The sequence below is a fragment of the Phocoena phocoena genome, chromosome 11, assembly GCF_963924675.1.
Source record: "Phocoena phocoena chromosome 11, mPhoPho1.1, whole genome shotgun sequence".
Taxonomy (NCBI): Eukaryota; Metazoa; Chordata; class Mammalia; order Artiodactyla; family Phocoenidae; genus Phocoena; species Phocoena phocoena.
The window spans coordinates 74,373,602-74,398,886 of record NC_089229.1 but is presented as its reverse complement, the minus strand read 5'-3'; the positions used below and the strand labels follow the sequence as shown (position 1 = coordinate 74,398,886).

The 25,285-nt window shown below is 34.5% G+C and overlaps 1 protein-coding gene across 1 annotated transcript in view; it reads right to left on the bottom strand.

Annotated features, from left to right (window-relative positions):
• The window catches only part of CPNE8 (copine 8), a 327,485-nt gene that overhangs the window by 72,735 nt on the left and 229,465 nt on the right, over nucleotides 1-25,285 (bottom strand). Inside the window, exon 12 of the mRNA XM_065888187.1 lies at nucleotides 10,540-10,615. Within this exon, the coding sequence (XP_065744259.1) occupies nucleotides 10,540-10,615 (76 nt within the window). The remainder of the gene's footprint in view (nucleotides 1-10,539; nucleotides 10,616-25,285) is intronic.

Genomic DNA, 25,285 nt, shown 5'->3' with positions numbered 1-25,285 from the left:
TTACCTCTTCTTGATGTGAGAGAGATTTTTAATACTCAAGGTCCCAAATAATAGTGATTGCTTTGTAGAAAAACTATGGGTTTCTCTAATAAATAAAATATATCCAAGAGACATAATACGTTTTATTTGATTAAATGCACTAACATGACAAATCACCCAAATATGTGAATATTTATGGGCTCTACTTATTGCTTTTAATGGTAATAATTTCCATCAGATACATAATAACGTGTAAAAGTTTGGAGTACTTGTGGGAGTCCCAGTGGAAGTCACACCGGTTCACAAACTTAGAAATAGGCTGACTGACTGAGGACCCAACTGTACACCCTGAAAAGGAACCATGGCCAGGACAACCCTACTGAACAAAAGTACTGGAGCCAGTCTCATCCACCCAGCATCAGACATAATCCACACTCACCTGAGCCCCTAGTAACAAGCATACCGACTGCAGATCCCACAGTAGACCTAGCAACAGCCTTAAAACTAGCTCCAAACCAGCACAACTGCAATTCTGAAGGTAGTCCCATAAGCCTGGGGAACCACCAGGAGAAGGTCTTTACCTGCCAAAATGATCTGTAAAGCAGTAGGAGGTGTTTATTTATTTACTTATTTGTTTTCATTTTAGGATTTTATTTAATTTTAAGTTGGATTTTATTTAATTTTAATTTTAAGTTATTATCCATGGGCTTTTCATCATCCCATTTAATTCTGCCTGGCTAAGAATCATACCCTACAAGGTAGTGAAGCTAAGAAAACATCCATAGGGACCGCCTTCTCTTTGTCTCATCTTATCAGCAGTTATAAAGACTCTTTACAAGAATATAAAAGTAACTTGTGTGTTTTCTTTTTTGCACAAAGCCTTTAAAAGAATAAATGTAGAAAAAGATTTTAGCCATTATTGGAGTCAAAAACAACAAGAACCCAAATCTAATTACATCCCAGCTCCCACAGTTGCTAATTGTTTCCGTTCCTTAGATGCTCCTGCTGCTTGGGTTGTTTCTGGTTTTGTTTTTAACATTTCGTTTTGTTTTATTTTATAATTTTTTTCAATTTTGTCCTTTTTATTTTTTAAATTTATTTTTTATTGAAGTGTAGTTGATTTACAATGTTATGCCAATCTCTGCTGAACAGCAAAGTGACTCAGCTTTACATATATATACATTCTTTATTTAATATTCTTTTCCATTATGGTTTATCTCGGGAGATTGGATATAGTTCCCTGTGCTATACAGTAGGACCTTGTTGTCTATCCACTCTAAATGTAATAGTTTGCATCTACGAATCCCAAATTCCCAGTCCATCCCTCTCCCCCCACCCCCTTGGCAACCACAAGTCTGATCTCTATGAGTCTGTTTCTGTTTTGTAGATAGGTTCATTTGTGCCATATTTTAGATTCTACATATAAGTGATATCATATAGTATTTGCCTTTCTCTTTCTGACTTAGTATGATAATCTCTAAGTTGCATCCATGTTGCTGCAAATGGCATTATTTTGTTCTTTTTTATGACTGAGTAGTATTCCACTGTATATATGTACCCCATCTTCTTTATCCATTCATCTGTCAATGGACATTTAGGTTGTTTCCATGTTTTGGCTATTGTGAATAGTGCTGCTATGAATATAGGGATGCATGCATCTTTTTGAATTATAGTTTTGTCTGGGTATACATCCAGGAGTGGGATTGCTGGATCATATGTAATTCTATTTTTAGTTTTCTGAGGAACCTCCATACTGTTTTCCATAGTGGCTGCACCAACTTACATTGCCACCAACAGTGTAGGAGGGTTCCCTTTTCTCCACACCCTCTCCAACATTTGTTCTTTGTAGATTTTTTAAATGATAGTCATTTTGACTGGTGTGAGGTGGTACCACATTGTAGTTTTGATTTGCATTTCTCTAATAATTAGTGATTTTGAGCATCTTTTCATGTGCTTTTTGGCCATCTATACGTCTTCTTTGGAGAAATGTCTATTAAGGGCTTCTGCCCATTTTTTGATTGGGTTCTTTGTTTTTTTTGTTGCTGTTGAGTTGTATGAGCTGTTGGTATATTTTGGAGATTAAGCCCCTGTTGGTTGCATCATTTGCAAATATTTTTCTCCCCTTCCATAGGTTGTCTTTTTGCTTATTTTATGGTTTCCTTTGCTATGCAAAAGCTTGTAAGTTTGATTAGGTACCATTTATTTATATTTGTTTTTATTCCTATTGCCTTGGGAGATGAACCAAAGAAAACATTGGTACAATTTATGTCAGAGAATGTTTTGCCTGTGCTCTCATCTAGGAGTTTTATGGTGTCATATCTTATGTTTAAGTCATTAAGCCATTTTGAGTTTATTTTTGTGCATGGTGTGAGGGTATGTTCTAACTTCACTGATTTACATGCAGCTGTCCAACTTTCCCAGCAAAACTTGCTGAAGAGACTGTCTGTTTCTTATTTTATATTCTTGCCTCCTTTGTTAAAGATTAATTTACCATAGGTGTGTAGATTTATTTCTGGGCTCTCTATTTTGTTCCATTGATCCATATGTCTGTTTTTGTACCAATACCACTTTATTTATTGTAGCTTTGTAGTACTGTCTGAAGTCTGGGAGAGTTATACTTCCTGCTTTGTTTTTGTTCCTCAGGATTGGCAATTCTGGGTCTTTTATGGTTCCATATAAAATTTTGGATTATTTGTTCTAGTTCTGTGAAAATGTCATAGGCAATTTGATAGGGATTGCATTAAATCTGTAGATGGCTTTGGGTAGTATTGCCATTTTAACAATACCAATTCTTCCAATCCAAGAGCACGTGATATATTTCCATGTCTTTGAATCCTCTTTAATTTCCTTTATTAATGTTTTAGAGTATTTTATAGTTCTCAGCATATAAGTCTTTCACCTCCTTGGTCAGGTTTATTCCTAAGCATTTTATTTTTTTGGTGCAATTTTGAAAGGTATTGTTTTGTTTTACATTCCCTTTCTGATATTTTATTGTTAGTGTAAGGAAATGAAACCAATTTCTGAATGTTAATCTTGTATCCTGCTACTTTGCTAAATTCATTTATTAGATCTAGAAGTTTTTGTGTGGAGTCCTTACGGTTTTCTATGTATAGTATCATGTCATCTGCATATAGTGACAATTTTACCTCTTCCCTTCCAATTTGGATGCCTTTCTTTGTCTTGTCTGATTCCTGTGGCTGGACTTCCAATTCTATCTTGAATACACGTGGTGAGAGTGGGAATCCTTGTCTTGTTCCAGATTTTAATGGGAAGGCTTTTACCATTGAGTATTTCACTATTGAGTATTCACTATTGAGTATTATATTGGCTGTGGGTCCATCATAAATGGCTTTTATTATGTTGAGATATATTCCCTCTATTCCCACTTTGGTAAGAGTTTTTTTTATCAAGAATGGATGTTGAATTTTGTCAAATGCTTTTTCTGCATCTGTGGAGATGATCATGTAGTTTTTGACTTTTCTTTGTTAATGTGGTGTATTGCATTGATTGATTTGTGTATGTTGAGCCATCCTTGTGAGCTTGGAATGAATACCACTTGGTCATGGTGTATGATATTTTTATGTGCTGTTGGATTCAGTTTGCTAATATTTTATTGAGAATTTTTGCATCTATATTCACCAAAGATATTGGTCTGTAATTTTCTTTGTTGATGGTATCTTTGTCTGGTTTTGGTACAGGGTGATGGTGGCTTCATAGATGTCTTTGGGAGTGTTCCCTCTTCTTCAATCTTTTGGAAGAGTTTGAGAAAAATAGGTATAAGTTCTTCTTTGTATGTTTGGTAGAATTCAACTGTGAAGCCATCTGGTCCTTTTGTTTGTAGCGAGATTTTTATTATTTTTTTTACTACAGATTTTATTTCACTTCTAGTGATCAGTCTGTTCAATTATCTCTTTCTTCTTGATTCAATTTTGGTGGGCTGTATGTTTCTAGAAAGTTGTCCATTTCTTCTAGGTTGTCAAATTTGTTGGTGTATAATTGTTCATGGTATGTTTTCATGTTTCTGTGGTATAAGTTGAGATTTCTCCCTTTTCATTTCTTATTTTGTTTTTTGGGGTTCACTTTCTTTTCTTTTTGGTGAGCCTGGTCAGAGGTATGTCGTCTTTGCTTATCCTTTCAAAGAACCAGCTCTTGGTTTTATTGATTTTTTGTTTTTCACTGTTTTGATAATCTCTATTTTATTCATTTCCTCCCTGATCTTTATTATTTCCTTCCTTCTTTTGGCTTTAGGTTTTGTTGGTTCTTCTCTTTATAATTCTTTTAAGTGGTAGGTTAGGTTGTTTATTTGAGATTTTTCTTGCTTTTTGAGGAAGGCCTGTATTGCTATGAACTTCCCTCTAGGAACTGCTTTTGCTGCATCTTATAGATTTTGTATGGTTGTGTTTTCATTGTCATTTGTCTCAAGGTATTTGTTAATTTCCTTTTTGATTTCCTCTTTGACCCATTGGTTTTTTAGTAGCATGTTGTTTAGTCTCCATGGAATCATTTTTTTCCTCATTTCTTTTCTTGTGGTTGATTTCTAGCTTCATGCTGTTGTAGTCAGAGAAGATGTTTGAAATAATTTCTATACTCTTAAATTTGTTGAGGTTAGCTTTGTGCCCTAGTATGTGGTCAATCCTAGAAAATGTTTGATATGCACTTGAAAAGAATGTGTATTCTGTTTTTTTTTGGATGTAATATCCTGAAAATATCAATTAAGTCTAACTGTTCTATTGTATAATTTAGGATCTCTGTTGCCTTATTGATTTTCTGTCTAGAAGATATGTCCATTGATGTGATTGGGGTATTAAAGTCTCCTACTGTTAATGTATTCCCATCAATTTCTCCCTTTATGTCTGTTAGTATTTATTTTATGTATTTGGGTGTTTCTATATTAGGTGCATATATGTTGATGAGTATGAAATCCTCTCATGTATTGATCTTTTCTTCATTATATCATGTCCTTTATCACCTTTGCTTTAAAGTCTATTTTGTCTGATATGAGTATTGCAACACCCTCTTTCTTTTTATTTCCGTTTGCATGAAATATCTTTTCCATCCCCTCGCTGCTTTCAATCTATGTATATCTTTTGCCCTAAGGGGGGGTTTCTTTCTCTTGCAGGCAGCATATTGTAAGCTCTTATTTTTTATCCAGGCTGCCACTCTATGCCTTTTGATTGGAGCGTTCTGTCCCTTGACATTTAAGGTAATTATTGATACATATGTATTTATTGCCATATTAGACCTTGTTTTCCAGTTGATTCTTTGTTTCTTCTTTGTTCCTTTCTTTTTGCTTTTCTTTTGTCATTGGATCATTTCCTTTTATTTTATGCTTGTGTTCTCTTCTTTTTGGTTTTTGTGAATCTCTTGTATGTTTTTGATTTGTGGTTGCCCTGTTTTTCAAGTACATTATCCTCTTCCTATATCCACTTGCTTTAGACTGATAGTCATATAGATGGAAACACATTCTAAACAACACCAAGAATCTGCATTTTCTTACTCTCCTTCCCCACATTTTATGATTTTGATGTCCTTTTTTACATCTTCATGTTTATCCTTTTGCTGTTCCTTGTGTTTATCATCACTTTCACAAATAGGTTTTTTTTAAATCTTTTTGATCTGTGTACTGGCTAATTTAAGTGATTTACTTTCAAATTATGATTTCCTCTTTCCTATATCTTCTTGCTCTTTTTCTGTTCAGAGAAAATATTTCAATATTTCTTCTAGGATAGGTTTAGTATTGCTGTATTCTTTTAGTTTTTCCTTGTCTGAGAAATTCTTTATTTCTCCTCCTATTCTAAATGATAATCTTGCTGGGTAGAATATTCTAGGTTGTAGATTTTTCCCTTTCAAGACGTTGAATATATTTTGCCACTCCCTCTAGCCTGCAGTGTTTCTGTAGAGAAATCAGCTGACGGCTTTATGGGGGTTCCCTTGTAAAGAACTCTTTGTTTTTCTTTTGATCCTTTAGAATCCTCTCTTTGTCTTTAACTTCTGTCATTTTTATTACAATATGTTTTGATGTAGGTCTGTTTGGATTCATCTTGTTTGGGACTCTCTGTGCTTCCTGTAACTGGATATCTGCTTCCTTCTTTAGGTTTGGGAAGTTTTCAGCCATGATTTCTTCAAATACATTTTCAATCCCCTTTTCTCGTTCTTCTCCTTCTGGAATCCCTATTATGCATAGATTGGCACATTTTATATTATTCCATTGGTCTCTTATATTGCTTTCATTTTTTTTTTTTTTTTTTTTGCATTTGACATTCTATCTGCTGCTCTGATTGGGTAATTTCCATTATTCTATCTTCCAGATTACTTATTCTTTCTTCTGCATTATTCATTCTGCTACTCACTGCCTTTAGCTCAGCTTTCATCTCAGCAAATTAATTTTCTAAATTTTCTTGGCTCCTCCTTATAGTTTCTAGTCCTTTTTACAGTAATCTGCATTTCTGTCCCTAGCCTTTCTTAATTGCTTCAGTATTTTCATTACCTCCTTTTTGAACTTGGTGTCTATTGGACTGAAGAGATCTGTTTCATTGTTTGTTCCTTCAGGGGAATTCTCTTGGACTTTTAATGGAAGTGGTTCCTCTGCTTCTTCATTTTGCTTATATTTCTCTTTCTCTGTGAGTTTAGGGGAAACAGCTATCTACTGTAGTATTGAAGGGCTATTTATATACAGGAGCCTCCCTGCATAGCTTGTATGGGTTTAATATTTTTTTGTCATGAGGGCTGTTTTTGGTTTGGATGATTGCCATCTCTTTCCTCAGTGTGTGCTGGCCATTTTCCCCTTGATAAGGGGTGTGCAGGCATGTGGCTCATGTAGGCCCCCAGGAAGGTGAAGGCAGAGGTTGGCTCTGGGTTGTAGGACCCTTGGCAGCCATGGTGGGTCATGCACCTTCCCAGGGAATCTGGGGCAGCTGTTGGTGCCCAGTCACAGGACCCTCTCTGGTGGTGGCAGGCTGTGCATGCTCCCAGGAAAGCAGGAGCTGTGGTTGGCTCTCCATCACAGGACCCTTGGCAGTGTTCTGCACCTGCCTCTGGAGTCCGAGATGGCAGTGGCAGCTTGTACCTACCTCTGGAGCTCATATAGATGATGCCCTGCCACCTGAGAGTGTGTGTGGAGAAAGAAGCTCCTATGGCGGGCCCAACCCTCTCCTCACATGCCCCCCAACAATAGCACCCTCCCTCTCTGGTGGGCCCAGGCCTCCTCTCACACCACACTCTACCCCCCTCAGGCTGTCTTCATGCAGCCAACCCCAGTCCTCTCCCCTGCGTCTGACCATCAAAGTCCAAGCCTCAGCACACAGCCCCCACCTGCACCAGCGATGAGTGTCTCAGGTTGAGGAGTGCTGGGTGGGTGGCACTGACCATGTGTGCAGGTCTCTCTGCACTTTGCCCTCTGTAAACTGGTTGCTGTGCTCTCCTCAGAGGCTCCAAAGCTCCCTCTCTGTCCTTACTGATCTCCTTGCCAGTAAGGGGACTTCCCAGTGTGTGGAAAACTTTACCCTTCACAGCTCCTTCCCAGGAGCACAGGTCCTGTCCTGATTCCTTTCTCTCTCTTTTTTTTCCTCTTTTTTCTTTTGCCTTATCCAGAGATTTTTCTTGCCTTTTTGGAAGTCTGAGGTCTTCTGCCAGAATTCAGTAGATGTTCTATGAGAATTGCTCACATGTAGATGTTATTTTGATGTAACTTGTGAGAGAAGGTAAGCTCCATGTCCTACTCCTCCACCTTCTTAATCTGATCTCAAGTAGGAGGTTTTTAAAAGCTCAGGCATATTGCTGGGGATCAAGAAGACCAAATGCTGTGCAGGACTGTATGCATGGCCAGGGAAGACCTTGAGGAAGCCCTAATCCTTCAACTCTGACTGACTTTGAGTCTCTGTTTAAACAGCAAGTGAAAGCCAAGGCAGAATTTTATAATTGGAGCATATAAGAAGTGCACCAATATACACAAATCTCTGTCAAATCATGTGTTGACCACTAGCTAACAAGGCACAGACTGAAATGACCCACTCGGCAAAGAAAAAAGACTTTACATAATTACTCCAGGAAAGTAACTAAACAAACAGCAACAACAACAAATCCCGGAAAAGCAGGGGATCTGATCTCCAGTGTTACTATATTATATTTTTTAAAACTTTCCAACATTCAACAACAACCAAAAATACAGGACATGCATAGAAACAAGAAAGTATGGCCCATACAGAGGAAAAAAGCAATCAATAGAAACTGCCCCTGGGAACTTTTAGATATGGGATTTATTTAATAAATTCTTTAAATCAGCTACTATAAATACATTTAAAAAAACTAAAGAAGCTATATATAAAGAAATAAAGTATGAAACTATGTCTCACCAAATAGAAAAATCAATAAGTAGGTCAAAATTATAAAAAAAAGAACCAAATAGGAATTCTCAACTTAAAAAGCACAGTAACAAATGAAAAATTCGCTAGAGGAGCTAAATAGAACATTTGAGCTGGCAGAAGAAATAATGAGTGATATTGAAGATGGGTCAGTTGAGATTTTCTAGTTTAAGAAAGAAAAAGAAAAAAATATGAACTTGTGAGATATGATCAAGCATAACATATATATATATACATATATACATATATACATATATACATGTATATATATATATATATATATATATATATATATATATATATATATATATATATATACATGGAGTACCAAAAGGAGAAGAGAGAGTGAAAGGGGCAGAAAGAATATTTGAAGGAATAATTGTTGAAAATTTCCATGGTTGCCTCAACAAAACTGAATCCCTTACATGTGTGCAGAAAATGAAGTTTCCAGTGTATTGGACCAAGAGCTAGCTGTCCATCGAAATTCTAAAACTACTTAGACAAAACACATAATGTTCCTCCAGATTTTCTTCAGACTGATCTCTTCTATTGATAATATGAATAATAAGAACACATTTTTATTTGAAGTTATGGCACAAATATTCATGCAGGTATTTAATAAGGAATAATTGTTACTAAGCTTCTTTGTCATAACATCAGATGCGACACCAATCTCATTAAGCAAGCTTTGTTGGATAAGAGAGATCCAAAGAGAAGAAGACATTTTAAAGCTAAGGAAATTCAAAATAATTGATCTTTGGAGCATTATGTGACTGGCAGTAAATGAATTCTAAGTACAAGGAGGACTTGTATGCATCTGTTGTTTCTCCTCAGCCTTGAGGGTTTGGAGAAAAAAACAGGCATCCATATAAGTACAACCTGTCTTATATTACTTCTACTGTCTATTTAGAGCCTTAATATTCTGTCTCCGAAAGACCCAGGTAGAAAAATTGATCCATTACTCCAACTTTGTCTTTGCCTGGGTAGCTTTCTTGGGATAAGTTTGCTGCACCCCACTCTAGATATCTCATAGTCAACTAGGTATACATAGCACCTATCAGATAATCTAAATGCATTTTACGTGTTTGTCTCTCCCATTAGACAGTGAAATTTTCATTCACTGCTGCATCCTTGGGGCCTAATATAGAGTGTGGAATATAGAAGTCATGTCATAAATATTTTATTCATAAACTAATAAATGAATGAATGCATGGAATACAACTGCTTTAGCCTAGTAAGAAGGTGACAGGAGAAGGAGATTCCTCCACTCTTAGCTTAAAGGAGGTCAATTTTAGTGTCAAATAGTGTCAATCTGGAAGGAAAGAGTTATCATTATTGACTAAGTACTGAGATATTTTCCTTTGCTAATGATGTATATTAAATTTAAAAAATCACAGAGGGAACTTCCTGGTGGTCCAGTGGTTAAGAGTTCACCTTCCAATGCAAGGGGTGCGGGTTTGATCCCTGGTTGGGGAGTTAAGATCCTACATGCCTCAGGGCCAAAAAACCAAAACATAAAACAGAAGCAATATTGTAACAAATTCAATAAAGATTTTAAAAATGGTCCACATCAAAAAAGTCTTTTAAAAAAGTCACAGAGAATGTACAGATAATAAAGCTCAAGGATTAACAGTGCTAGAACATACTTTATGCTCAACACGTACCTGGTAGTTAACTGGCAAGATAGGTTTAAGGCAGAAATAACTAGTGTGTTTGCTTTAATAACTTGGATTTCTTTAATGACTGAATCATACTTTCTCATTTCCTTCAGTTTTCATCTAAATAACAACTAAGATGTTCAAACATACTAAGAAAAAAACGACTTGTTATGTTAACACCATGCCGACATAGAAAATTTTTCTATTTTTATTAAAAAAGGATTGAGGAAGAGCTTAGGAAGGCAAAACATAAAGGCTGACGCTCAAGGGAGAATAAACTTGTATCTATATTGAATGTTTTTAAAATAAGCAAAGGTTTCATAGGCAAGAATTTTTAAATCACTCAAAGTAGATTTGAAAGACCGCGTGATTTGAAGAGAAATACTATTGTTTAATCTCAAAAACTAATCTGCTCAATAAGTTTAAAGATTCTTACACATATTGGTAACCTTTGGCAATTATCTTTTGTAAAAACCTATACTGTAAAAGAATACATATACTTATTCCAGAGAAAAATAATAATAAAATAAAATTCCTCTTACCTCATATATATTGAACTGTGATTGCCCTCTAGAAAGTTCCCTATAGCTTGTTGTAAATTCTCCAATGAAATCATGACTAAAATTAAGGGGAAAAATATACATAGTATTAGTTTTCATACATTTGTTAATTATGTTTTAAAGCTTTAAAAAATATAGTTTAATCATGAAAAATGCTTGATATTATTATGAACATAACAACGTGATAATTTAAAACACACTGATACATAATTTCATTGTTGTTTAATTGTTACGCATACCCAAAGTTACATTTTGTTAGTATTCAAAAAATATTCAATTTATCCCACCAACGCTAATATTTCAAATAGGTGTATTAGGTTTAATAACTCATATCTCAAAAGCATTTCATCATCTATGCTATCCAAATGATTAACTATTAATTAGGATGAAAGTTTAAGACGCTCAAAAATTTATTATTATCCATATCAATAATCACAAATATAATATACAAAATCTTCAAACTTTTCTATGACCAGGATGTAATAGGACACTAGTTTTAAAAGGGACATTATTATTATTATTTTATTTTTTATTTATTTATTTTTTTTGCGTTACGCGGGCCTCTCACTGTTGTGGCCTCTCCTGCTGCGGAGCACAGGCTCTGGATGCGCAGGCCCAGTGGCCATGGCTCACGGGCCCAGCCGCTCCGCGGCACGCGGGATCCTCCCGGACCGGGGCATGAACCCGTGTCCCCTGCATCGGCAGGCGGACTCTCAACCGCTGCGCCACCAGGGAAGCCCCAAAGGGACATTATTTTTAAACATTAACATAGAGAATATTCACCAAGCCTTAAACTAATAATTTTAAAGTACATTGTTAATACAAAACATGGTTATTCTAAACTTCTTTACCTTAAAGCAATCATCACTGCCTTCTCAGAAAGCAGAACTTCTACAGGTGCCTTCTCAGTTTAGGTGTGGAAGGGTAAGGATTGAGAAAGCGTATGTTAGTTCTCAATATAAAATCCTTACCAATGTGATTACTAAGGCTGGCTTATGCAACTGTAAAACAGATCTTATGCATACACCAGTTTAGAAAGGAGGTGTATTCTACTACTCTGCACTAATTTAATGGTCAACACTAGGTTGAACACACACTGCTGAGAAATAAACATAAAATGCTGGTATTTGGTGCAGTGGTGAAATGTAATGCATCAGAGGAAGAAGATAAAGACTGTAGGAGCTGAAGTAGTATAACAAACATAGGGGGTGTTGTCACTGCTATTTGTATCATAAGAGTTTAAGCTTGGCCCATTTGCTTGCAAACGTGAGGTGTTTATTACCATAAAAATGGATATTTTCCCCAAACTCCAGGCAGGTTTATGTTTAACTGTGATTCACTAAAATCCATAAACCTTCCATAGACCTGATGACCAGTAACAAGCAACAAGCAAATTGTGGCTAGCCAACCAAACTACTGATTGGTAAAGCTGGGATTTCAAAGGAAAACTTGCTGCCATTAATTTAAGTAGCATTTTTGTAATAAAAAAAATATATTTTTTAATTAAGATAAAACTCAGATATCCAGCCTCCCAGTTCTCCCTTATCTTAAAGATCTTTTACATTTATGACAATAGTCTATACAAGGCATTCCTCTTTACACCAGTAGCACCTTGACTTTTTTTAGATTTAACTTTCAAAAGCAGATCTACACACATGAAAATGATAAAAGGAAAGACCATTGAAGACTGTAACCAAATATATTTGCATTTTTGCATTTGTGAATCCAAACCTCCCGTATTCACTCTTTCAATTTACACAGGGAAAATTACAAAACAGTACTTTCGTGCTACATATTTCTTATAAATAAAATAATTCTCTTTGACTTTTAGAAGTGCAAGCTTATAACTGTGATATCTCTCACAGAAATCTTAAAAATTCTGAGTTATGGAAATTCTGCTTAGAACCTATCCTCTTCCATTGCTATGTGTGTTTTATATAACTTAAGTAATAGTCACCGAGAAAATGTTCTATTAAAGCACTTTAAACACAACACTTTGATATTGGTAAGTGTGGACAAGCCTTGTATAACCAGAGCTCACCACACTTGTGGTAGGAACCTAATATTGAAGCCTTAGAAAATGGCTGGATCATTTACTCTCTCATGGTAGTTTTCTGACTGTGTAAATTCTACCCGTTTGGTTCATTGCTTAAATTCAATGTTTAGGCCTCCTGCCACTCAATACTAATCAAGAACTTGGGTGAGAGAAGCAATAGTTACTGGTTTCCATTACTCAGTTGAGATTAATTATGCAATTACTCAATCACATCTCAAGGACATGTAATACATCCATCTGGATAAAGCCTGTCCAACAGAGTGGCAAATCTGGACCCAAGTGCAATGGTCAGGTTTCCTCAACTGCACAGTGACATGCCATGCTGAAGTCATGGTGAAACTTTCTAAAAAGCATTTTTTGAACATTTAGATCTGTTTTGTTCTTGTTAAATTTGTTACCCTGCAGAGTTGAGTGATTAACAAAGGGGTACAGTTCTCTTTGATCTCAGTGCTAGGAATCTGTGCTGCTCACTTGTGTTTCCTATTCTGAAAAGACCCTGTTTATCATGAAACAAGATTTTTGCCTCTGAAGTTGGTTGTTAAAAGAGCTTAAGCCAAATTTGTGGCACATCTCTAGCACGATATGTTTTCATGATGTGCTAGGAATCCTCAGCAACCTTTTCAGATATCTTACTCTTATTTTCCCTTTGCTTCAATTTCCTCACACAGTTTAGTTCACTATGTCTTATTATAAGCTTCCTTGGATCTTTTCAGAATAAGACAGAACATAAATAAAGAATGAATAAAATACTTGTTCCCCCTTCTGAATCTTGTTAAAGATGATTATTTTGCATAAAACACTTAATTTGCATGTCATACAAATGCAATGCCATCCTTGTGCTGTAGAGGAGAAAATGTATTGAGTCACAAATTACATTTCATGCTCCAAGACAAGATTTCTGTGACATACAGAAAACACATCATTGCATCTATTCAGATACAGAGAAATGGATGATCAAGAATTGATGATTTGTCAAAAGGTCATAAACATAAGTGGCAACAGCAATGAAATAGCCAAGCCTAGACATAAGGTACTTTGTCTCAAGAATACATCTGAAGAATCTGGGTGGATAAGTGAATAATTCTCAGGTCAATTTTGTCACAGATCTCTTGAAATGCATGGAAATTTTTAGTTTCCTTTGTCAACTGCCGTTCTTCAAATGCTATATATTAAATCATAGATAAGTACTTTAAAGTAAGTATTGAAGGTGGTTTTCACTGATTTATTCTTATAATTATCTTTTTCCCTATCATCAACCATTACTAGATTCTTCTGAGATTAAAAGAAAAGTAATTTAACATTTTTATCTGTTCACAACTGTCAATACTGTAATGTTGAAACAATTCTCACTATACAGAGAAATATGATGAAAAGTACTTTGATAATAAATTACAATCAACAATTTCCTTGAGATTCAATAATAGTGCTTTGCTATTTCCTGTTACTTTAATTGTAACTAAAATAATTATTCTATGTTATAAGTCTCAATCTCTCTGACTGCACTTACAAAATAAAGTTTACTGCAGGGTGGTTGATCTGATTTGTGTCCACTTACATCACTAATTTTTTTCCAAAAATTTTTTATAATTGATATATGTTACTTAAAATCTGAAGAAATAAACCAATATTGAGAGCAAACTGATTAATATTATAGGTAGTAACTTGGCTCTAAAATGCCTTGTTTGAGGAAAGTGATTAAATTTTTGAATAAAATCTGAATATTATAATCATTTCTATGCTCTATTAATAGTGGAAAATGGGTATTATGTATATTCATATTTATATCTGAAACGTGTAGGACAGTCCCTATTTAACAAAGTGTCCATCTTCCCCTACTTTTGGTATCTTGTTTCACTTATCTTTTACTCTACTGCTTTGCTACTATCTCCTCTAAGAAATCTTTCCTGCTTTATGCTCTTCCTCTTTGTTTAAAAAAAAACCCCAATTCTCTCTATCATCATACTTCCTATATTGTATAACAGCTGTTGTTTATATATCTCCCCTCTTAGCTTTTATAGTATACTTGAAGTTAAGAAAGATGATAATTTCATCTCAGTATTCTCAGCATCTACTTCAGTGCCTGGTAACCAATGGGAATTTTTGAATGTTGCAAATATGCTCAAGTTAATATCATGGTCATGCTGTAATCTTACCTTGCCAGTAATATTAACAATTTTTCTCTCATGAATTTTATTTAGTCCAAAAGAATGGCACAAGTGCAAAACATATTAGCCATTGCTACTCTATTTCTTTGAAACAACTCTGAGGGTTATGTTGATAACTGTTATTTTCCCATAGAAATGCACCCACATAATCACACAAAAGACATAGAAAAAAGAGATGAGAATATTGCCTTTGCTTGGTGTTTCCAATGATCTTCCTGAAGATCAACCTGCTTTAGGCAGAATAGATGATGCTTATTTTCCTCTCAGTCATTAAACTAATTTTTGCACATAGGTACAAATGACAAATACATATTGAATCCATCTCATCCCTCTCTCTCTCATCATGTTGTCTTGAGTAAATCAGTCACTTTGGGGTCTTTATGTCTTCACCTAAAAATTGGAGGCAATGTCTATTTACTGTTTTGAAAATAATCCTAGATAATTCATTTGAATTATTTCTGTGAAAGGTGTTTGATTCCTTATAAAAGACATTACTAAAATACATTTTTCTGATTAGTAAGTAATATGACTCTAGACACTTATATGTATAGTTTTAAAGAAGCTTTAATCAAAATAACCCTTTGAAGATGTAACAGGCTTATGAATTGATATTTGGGAGTTACACATATACCTGTGGCTTGTACTGGTCTTATGTAAGAATGCTTAATTCATTAAGCATACCTCTCTTTTGGAGTGTGACATATTTCAGGTATGCATTAAAGAATGTCTCAAATGAGAACTTGTAAACAAACTGTATATTAAAGATAATTTCTCTAATTGGGATACTGAAAAGATTTCAGCACAAAAATTGGCAGGATGTTTCCTATTTGAAACCAAGCTATTAATTCCATAATTACAAGTAAAATGTACCATGGGACTTGTGATTTCCCATGATCACCACAAAAAGTCTTTATAAGTCCAGATAACAATAGCATATCAGCTGTTCCTGATTTTGCTATTTTTTTTTTTTTCTTTCCTTCTAGTCAAAGCTTTTGACTTTGAACAAACTTTTCAGCATTTAGGAATTTTTTATTAATGAGATGACACTAGCCTTCACCGATTCTTAAAATTTCAACAAAATCAAGTCTTTTTTTTCTTGTAACTTCCTCAAATCCAGACAGAGAATTTAGTTTCCTTTAAAAAGTCAGAAATATGTCTTTAACTATTCCTCAGTTATGATTTGGTCTATACTTAAATCTACAGAACTATCATGATTCTTAATTAATTGCCCCAGTAAACACAGATTATCAGCACATTCTGACAAAAGTAATTTTTTTCTTTGTAATGTCCTGGTTTGTTTTTACTGATAGGAATTATTATATATAAGATATATATGAATGTATTCAACATAGAAGTTTTCATTTATCTCCAGTTTTGTTGAAATTTTAAGTAATTTCAGGTTTACATTTTCTTTGCTCCTTCTGTAGATTACAACACTTCTGAGCCTCCAAGAAAGAAACAGATATCACCCTCAAACATTATCAATTCCCAGGAGAAAAAGGCTAATTTTATCAGTCTTATTAACACCTGCTCCTTGATCCATTTCTAATACAGGCAGAAATTTTAAAAGATATAAATACCATATATGTATATAAAATAAGTCTTCATTTCCTTTTGGGTGTAGATATATATAAAATTTTATATAATCATATATAATGTTACATCTACATAATCATACATTTTAGTAAGTTTATATTTCACCTATTATTACTTAATATTTTGCTTATTAACTTTATTTTCACTTATTTTTTTATCTACACAAAGAGTTAGACAAACCACATTTTCTAAGATAAAATTTTTAATGTGGTTTAGATATAGCAAATGGTATATGCCATAATAAAGGAACTGTTCTTTATGATTTATCAGATTGAAACCAAAATTGTACACCTAAATACTCCAATTTTTAAGAAAATACATGCTATATACTTATTTTTAAAGTATATTTTATATTATATACATTACTTTCAATGTTAGATTATTTAAACTGCATGTGTATCTATACTGCAAATTTTAACTACACATAAAGTCTAGCTTTTGAAAGAGAATTACCTTCAATTTTTTTCTATTGCCTCTAATAAGCTTAATGCACCAAAATATTGTCAAGCAAAAACTCCTCATTCAAATTCAAATTAGCCTAATCAAATAAAAAATGTGTCATATCTAAAGCCAAAAATTCTTAATGTAAAATAACTTTTACCTAGCAACAGTTTCACAAATGCAATTTAATTCATTATAAGGCAGGATGGAGTTTCTTTAGCTCTACAGGACCTTTGGATATTTTTCTACGATTATATGAATTAGGAAGTTAACTGAGATAACATCTGAAGTAAAAATCTCCAATTTTATGGAGTTTTATTTTTAATTGTATTTATATATTTATTTTAAAATATATTATTTATTTATTTATTTTTGGTTGGGTTGGGTCTGTTGCTATGTGCAGGCTTTCTCTAGTTGCAGTGAGTGGAGGCTACTCTTCGTTGCAGTGAGCGGGCTTCTCATTGCGGTGGCTTCTCTTGCTGCGGAGCACGGGCTCTAGGTGCGTGGTCTTCAGTAGGTGCACCACGCAGGCTCAGTAGTTGTGGTGCACAGGCTTAGTTGCTCCGCAGCATGTGAGATCTTCCCAGACCAGGGCTCGAACCCGTGTCCCCTGCATTGGCAGGCGGATTCTTTACCACTGTGCCACCAGGAAAGTCCCCAATTTTCTGGATTTTTGTATACTTATGTTATGCATGTCACATACTTTTCTCTGTAATTTCAAAGTGATTGACTTCTAATCTTTAGCTTGAGCATTAATCTCTGGAAAGAAATGTCTGTGTGATTCAGTATCCCGTTTCTAAAATATACACTATCAGTTAGTGAATGTTATTTTTTTCAGACTAATGAGAATTAATAAAAATAATCAGTATTACTATAATAAGCAAAGCAAAACAAAACAAATGGAACAGAAGCAGTATTAACATAAAATAATAATAAATTTGATGTTGGCCAAAGGATCAAAGTTTAAAAAAATGGGATTCCATGCTTTTGTAGCTTCTTAGTCTTTCTTTGTCATTGGTTTATGCCCAAATAAATGCAATTCAAAGTAATCACTTTCTCTCCAGCATATTAATACAGTAAGTCCCCTACATATGAACCTTCAAGTTGCAAACTTTCAAAGATGCAAACGTGCATGAAATTGAAGCTTGCCCTCCACCTCCTATTGCTGAAGATCCCTCAGCTCTATCATCTCCCAACTCCTCTCCCTCCTCCACTCAGTAACTCTTCTTGCCTGTTCAGTTGATGCCAGCCCCTGTATGCCAGCTGTTGTACTGTACTACTGTGTTTTTCAAGTTACTGTACTGTAAGATTAAAAATGTTTTCTTTATTTCTTTGTGTTTGTTTGTTCTTTATGTATTATTTGTGTGAAAAGTATTATAAACCTATTACAGTACAGTACTATATAGCCAATTGTGTTAGTTGGGTACCTAGGCTAAAGTTGTTGGACTTACTACAAATTGGACTTATGAACGCGCTCTTGTAATGGAACTCATTTGTACTTAGGAAGCTTATTGTAACCTTTATTCAAGACTAAAAAAAAAAGCACACAAACACCAGTCATAAGAAGGTAGGCTCAATTCATAGTTTAAAAAATGTTATTTTAGCTATGTATCATATGCTTTTATAAATTGTTTGCTAACACACTGGTATATTTCTGGGCTAGTGCTCATAAATTAGTACTTAATTTATGTATTACTTTTTTCACTCAAACTTGCCTGAGTTCATAGATAAATCTATTTGCTCATCTATCTAGATTTGCTATAATATTGCTAGCTTTGTTTATTCTCTGTAAGCATTGACTACTACTGTAATGTCTTTAAGAGATAATGATATCATCTTAACTTGTCTTGCTTTCTCACAATGTTTAAGACTGGAACACAGGGATGCTATCATTTCTCTAACCAAGGTTTGTACTGAAAGTGCAAGTGAAAAAACCTGACAGAAGTAATACACACACACACACACACACACACACACCCCACACAATTCCCAGCCTGAAATAGCAAAAGCTGGCAAGTTGCACACTACAATCCACTGCTCCCTATGGTTGTCTTTTCAGTGGCGAACAATCCCTTCTTCGCCTCTGGCATATTTTCTCTATTCTATGTGTAGGGACACTTTTTCCTACAGTGGTGCCAGAGTTGCCAACAAACATCATAAGTGTTTTAGCTCCATTGCCATCCTTACTTGTGGAAGGATGCTCTCTCTGGCCACCGGTCTCCATACTATCCATTACCTTCCTGACAGACTGAGGTACTCCAAAAGAGATCAACTGCAAGTGGTAAGTCACAAAGATGAGGAAATTAAAGTAAATTTGCTATTGAAGTTCTTTCAAACCTATGGGGAAAAATGCATTTTGGAGAGCTTTCTTTGATCAGTGTCAAGGTTTCAGATTTAACAGACTTACAAGCTAAAAAAAAGTGTGTTTATGCAGTAGAAAAATATGAATTATTGCTGTTGTAGTTTCTAATTAACATGTATAGATAATTCAGGTAATTCAAGTCTGAAAGCAGTCATCCAAATTGCCTAGAATATTTATCTCAAATAAAACCAAGTAATTCACAAAATTTACACAAAATTTATCAGGCATTGGTAGTAAAAAATGTACATGCTATAAATTTAAAAAATGATCATCTCACTTTGGTGAAATTTCACATTTAAAGCTGACAGAGTTTACTGTAATCCTTGGCATAGATCTCATGTGGCAGCTCAGAACTTGCAGATTTGAAAGATTTTCAGCTACAGGGAGTTGTGTGCTTATTTTTATATTAATATACTTCACATTAATATAAAAATAATAACTACTTATCACCATTCAGATTTATAAGATCTTTTTGAATACCTATATAACTATTCTTTCCACTTCTCTAAATGAATATTATTTTCTTGTACTACTTATGGAGAAACAAACTTTTGAGGTATTTTGGGTGGCTCTAATAATTCTTTATGTTTTTGAGTAGTGTAATTTTTATGATAATGGGTTTAACAGTGTAAATATCTTCAAAGTATTAGGATATGGAAATAAGATAATATAAAAGTTCTTTTTTTTGGTTAGAAGCTTGAATAAATTAATATATTTTTAACTATATGAGGTTCCAGAAGACTATGAAGCAAAATTTCAGAATACCTGAGTTTTCGAGAGGTACAGATCTAAGACATTAATCAACATTAAAAGTACTGAGTGAGTACTTTTAGATGGATAATCCCTATTTGTAGAAGCTACTCTTCTTTAATACTAAGCATAGTAGGAAACTTGTGCTTAAAATCCAACCTAAAAATCTGTGAATTTTCTAGTGGAAATCAAAGAACTATCCATGCAACTCAGTAAAGATAATGTTTTCCTGTTGGTTCTACCTTTGGGTTCTACTGACTCTGGTTAAGTCATTAGGCTTCTTAGTAAAAGTTTTCACCCCTCAAAATCATAAAATATACTTTCTCATCCACTTCAGAAAAAAAGTTTAATTGATTAACTTGAGTTGTTCTGAACAGAACACCAGAAATATGTTTTGGGTTCTTGGAAGAAATGGACTATATTAGAAAATGGCCATAAATGCATAACCTCAATATATGTTAAAATTAATTTGAGAGGTTAAAATATAAATTTACAATACATACATTCCATTGGCTTGCTTGTTTAAACTATGCTCTCTATATACAAATATATTAGCATGTAATATAAAGTGAATATATGCTCAACTCTTTTTACATATTAAATATCTTATTCTATACAGTTAGTAAAATAACAATAAAGAACTATTTAGAGAGTAATGGCTTCAAATGGGCATTGTGAATGTGTGAAGATTTAAATATAAGAATATTTTTATATAGATCTAAATAAATATTCCAATTTTGAATTCACTTTAAACATAAATTATAGGGAAAACTGCACATCAAAAATTCTTCTCTAGTTTGTACGTTTATTCTGTTCTACAGATAAAATCACAAATTAAGGCCAAAAAATATGAGTTAACAAGTATTGTATCTCTATTCCAGAGTCATAATCATAGAATAATTCTAGTAAATCAAGCAACTTAAGTAGCATGATCATTAAATAGACATATATTTTCATATGTTGATAAAATTTTATTTCAAGTGTGTATCAATCTCAAGATTTAGAAGATTTGCTTCTGAAAAAGGTTGCAAATAATTCTGCAACACCCCTTAGTGTTGCATATATGACTGTAATTAATACATGCCATATATATAATTAACCTGAAATTCGAAAGTCAATAGTCCAGATTACTTTGACTTCCTTAGAAACATTACATAATGCATATTATATATAGGAGAAATTGTGATACCAAATTTAGTTCTTTTTAAGGACCTTATTTACTACTCACAATATAGTTACTGAGTACTCCCTCTAACTGAATCTTAATGCCAAACAATTACATTTAATCTGTTTAAATATGCACACAGAATAAATAAGAAAAATGCAAGAGAATGGCTTATTCTCAGATATTCCTTGATTGTGTCAAATTGAGTGCAATGCCAAAGATGGAATTTTTATGTGGTGCTAGCATAATATTAAGATGTCGCTAATTTTTAGTAACATAAATCTTAATGTGGGCTATAATACATGGCTTAAACTATAATGCAGAAATGATTCTAAACATTATAAAACGTACATACAAAAGAAAGTTGTGCCTTCCATTTCTAATGAAGTGGATAATTGAAGCAATTACTTAGATAATATAAATACACTATTATCTGTACACTTTAAATAAAACCTATTCTTCAGTTTTTGTTTTCCCATCTTCAACTTGCATGTATAGGCACAAATTAGAAATTGTGAGTACCAAAACTATGCACCCAAGCAGGTTGGAACTAAGAATATCATAAATGAACATCAGAGTTTAAATATCAAAAGCAGAGTAGAAATGCTTGATGTAGGAGAGCAATGAATCAAACTTCAGGACATTAAGTACCTTTTAGGTAGCTCAGCTCAGTCATTTGGTTAAAAACTTTTGAAAATAAATAAATAACACCAAATTCTCAAATATATCTGAACATTTACCAAAGCTAAGCTTTCACTGGTAGTGACAAAATTCTGTGTCTTAGTTTTCCTTCAGATCAATACAATTTGCCTTTTTAAAATAAATAAATAACACCAAGTTCTCAAATATATCTGAACATTTACCAAAGCTAAGTTTTCACTGGTAGTGACAATATTCTGTGTCTTAGTTTTCCTTCAGATCAATACAATTTGCCTTTTAAGTGTGATTTGACTATAACATGAATAAGTGGCTAAAATCTTATTTTTGTCTTGTTTTAATTCTTTCAGGTTATGTCTGCTATAGTTACCATCAAATGCTAAAAGGAAGAACCTGTGCTTCAAAGGAAAGATTCTGGACATCTGAATATCAAGTTCCATTTTTCCTACACTAAGATGATGGGAGATAAAAGCAGCACTTAGAAAGGCAGTTATGTCAGAGAAATAAACAGTAGTTTGCTTTGAAAGCTATGACTACCTAATAGTCATATAAAATAGACAAGTCACTTCCACATTCTGAGCCTTAATTTTCATATCTAAAAAAGAAAAAGAAGGACAAGCATCATTACTAGCAAAAAGTCTTCATACTCACAACCAGAAGTTTCATTTAACTATAAGACCTTTATGGCCAGCTCTGCAGAATTTTCTCCCAAGACTCTCATGAAGCAATCAGATATACTTAAATTGTTCCAAATAAAATTTTAAAGTAGAAGGTTCTCCAATTTATACCTTTAATTTATATTCCAACATCTCTCCAATTCCCTAGTCTCATAGCTCTAATAGCCTGATATACATCTCCACTGTGATATATAATTTTGAAAACAGGAATTGGGGGTGGGAAAGAGAAAAGGAAATACTGTAAATGGCAAAATCTTTAGCAGCACATTCTTGGGAGAGATAAAGAGAAACTGGGTAAAACCTAGCCAGGACCTGGAAATATCTGAATCTGTTAGGAAGAGAGAGCTGAGCCATGTTTAAGAAAGCACAACAGAAATAGGTTGATGTCATCTGAAATGTTTTCATTCCTCTGGCATGAGATCATCAGGAGAGTTTTAGTATTATCTGATTGAGACTATAAAATAGGTTTACATTTGGAATATCATCAAGACTAAGCAAAAGATAATATTAGAATTTTAAATTCACCAAGTCCAAAACCAAGTCCATTATATCCATAAACATGGTTGAACTGTATTGATCTTCTGTTCCAAACCTCAAAAAAAAAAAAAAAAAAACAAAACAGTTTCACCATCGGAGGTTTTTTATTATCCTATTCCAGAATGATTTTCTAAACTGGTTCTCAACCCAAATGTGCATCAGCATGACCTGGGGAGTTTTTTCAAAAACAAACCTTTAGACTGCACCCCAAGCCTTCTGAAGTAGAATCTGCAAAGATCCTATTTTCAGAAAAGCTCTCCAGGGGATTCTCATGCAAGCCTTCAACTGAGACCACTGCTGTAAATGGTCCACAATGTTTCTGGCAATAAGAAAATTTCAATACATTTTGATCCTGATTACAGAAAAAGATCAATGAGCGTACAAATTATATTAATTAAATGAGTAAGAAAAAATTTAATATATATACTCTATAAAGATGACTTTGAAATTTGGAACAAATGAGTGATCTGGGAGCCAGTTTAACTTCTGCCAGCTCACTCACCCTTAATTAAGCATCTATACTTGGAATATAGAATTCCACTCATCCGCTCTTCCCAAGCTCATCTGAAGCAACCAGAATTTTTCTGGATTTAATTTAAAGAAAGTAATAGATTCTAGCTCAGTAAAAAGACACCACATTTTCTATTAACAGCTAATCAAACTACTATTACCAATATTTGTATTTATTGCTAAAGATTTCCTAGATAGAATCCTTTGTATCCTCCATTGTATATCGGTCCCAGAGGTAAAATCTCTGCTTGTTGACATAATCATCTATCTCTCAACCCCAGAGATAAAAAGGTATGAATTGGATTAGGAATATCTAGTCACACTGTAGAAGTGACGAGTTGGTATGTCAAATTGATTTATTTATAATCTTGGTATTTCTATACATTTGATTGACATCTTTTCTTAAGAGCTCATGGTAAAATTCTTGAGGATAAGGTAACACATAAAAAAGTAAATAAAAGGGTATTTAATCTCACTATCCATAGATAACCTTGCTAATGGTTAGTATACCTTTTCTATTTACATATTTTAAGAACATATTCCAGATACAGTGTATAAAGCTGCACTGTACAATAGGGAGACATTAGTGAAACGTAGCCATTGATTACTTGAAAACGTGGCTACCAATATGCTGGAGTAGCCTACTAGTAGACTGGCACCAACCTTGGGCTCTCTGGGCCTTGCAGGCAGCTGCCTCAAACTCAGCCCTGCCCCCTAGTGGGCAGATAGGAGCCCTCCACTGTAACGACCCCTCCCCCTGCCAGGGTCCTGCAATTAGACACTCTGGGACTTGCCCTTCCTATCAGTGGGCCCAAACATGCCTGGGTTTGAACTGAGCCTTCCCAGGTTCATCAGCCAGTGAACCAGGACATCTACCAACCACCAGCAGCTAGCACCAACCCTGAGAACTCCTAGGCCACACAGCCACCAGCATTGGAACCCAACTGCACCTACCAGCAGGCCACCAGTCATGACACAAGGCAGGGTCTGGCAGACAACAAGGGCAAGAGTCAGCCACGTTTACCAGCATCCCATAGTAGCCAGCACTGACAAAAGAGAAGGGCCTACACTGCCCATATAGGGGGCTCCACTAGAGTGATATGTCTGGTGACCAGAGGGAAGTATGCTGCTCGGCTCAACAGGATGTCTCCAACATAAAGCCACTTCTCCAAGAGTGAGAAACATAAGCAACCTACCTAAACATAGAAATAAACATAGAGAATTAGACAAAATGAACAGACGAAGAATATATTAAAAATGAAGGAATAAGATAAAACCTCAGAAAAAGAAATAAATGAACTGGAAATAAGGAATATTACCAAGGAGAGTTCAAGGTAATGATCGTAAAGATGCTCAACAAATTTGGGAGAAGAATGTATGAACACAGTAAGAAGGTTATAAAGAACTGGAAAATATAAAGAAGAACAAAACAAAGCTGAAGAATATAATAACTGAAATTTAAAAATCACTAGAAGGGCTTGGTTGAGGAAGATGGCGGAAGAGTAAGACGTGGAGATCACCTTCCTCCCCACAGATACATGAGAAATACATATACACGTGGAACTGCTCCTATAGAACACCCACTGAACACTGGCAGAAGACCTCAGACCCCGCAAAAGGCAAGAAACTCCCCACGTACCTGGGTAGGGCAAAAGAAAAAACAGAGACAAAAGGATAGGGACAAGACCTGCAACAGTGGGAGGGAGCTGTGAAGGAGGAAATGTTTCCACACACTAGGAAGCCTCTTTGCGGGCAGAGACTGCGCATGGCGGAGGGGGGAAGCTTTGGAGCCGCAGAGAAGAGAGCAGCAAC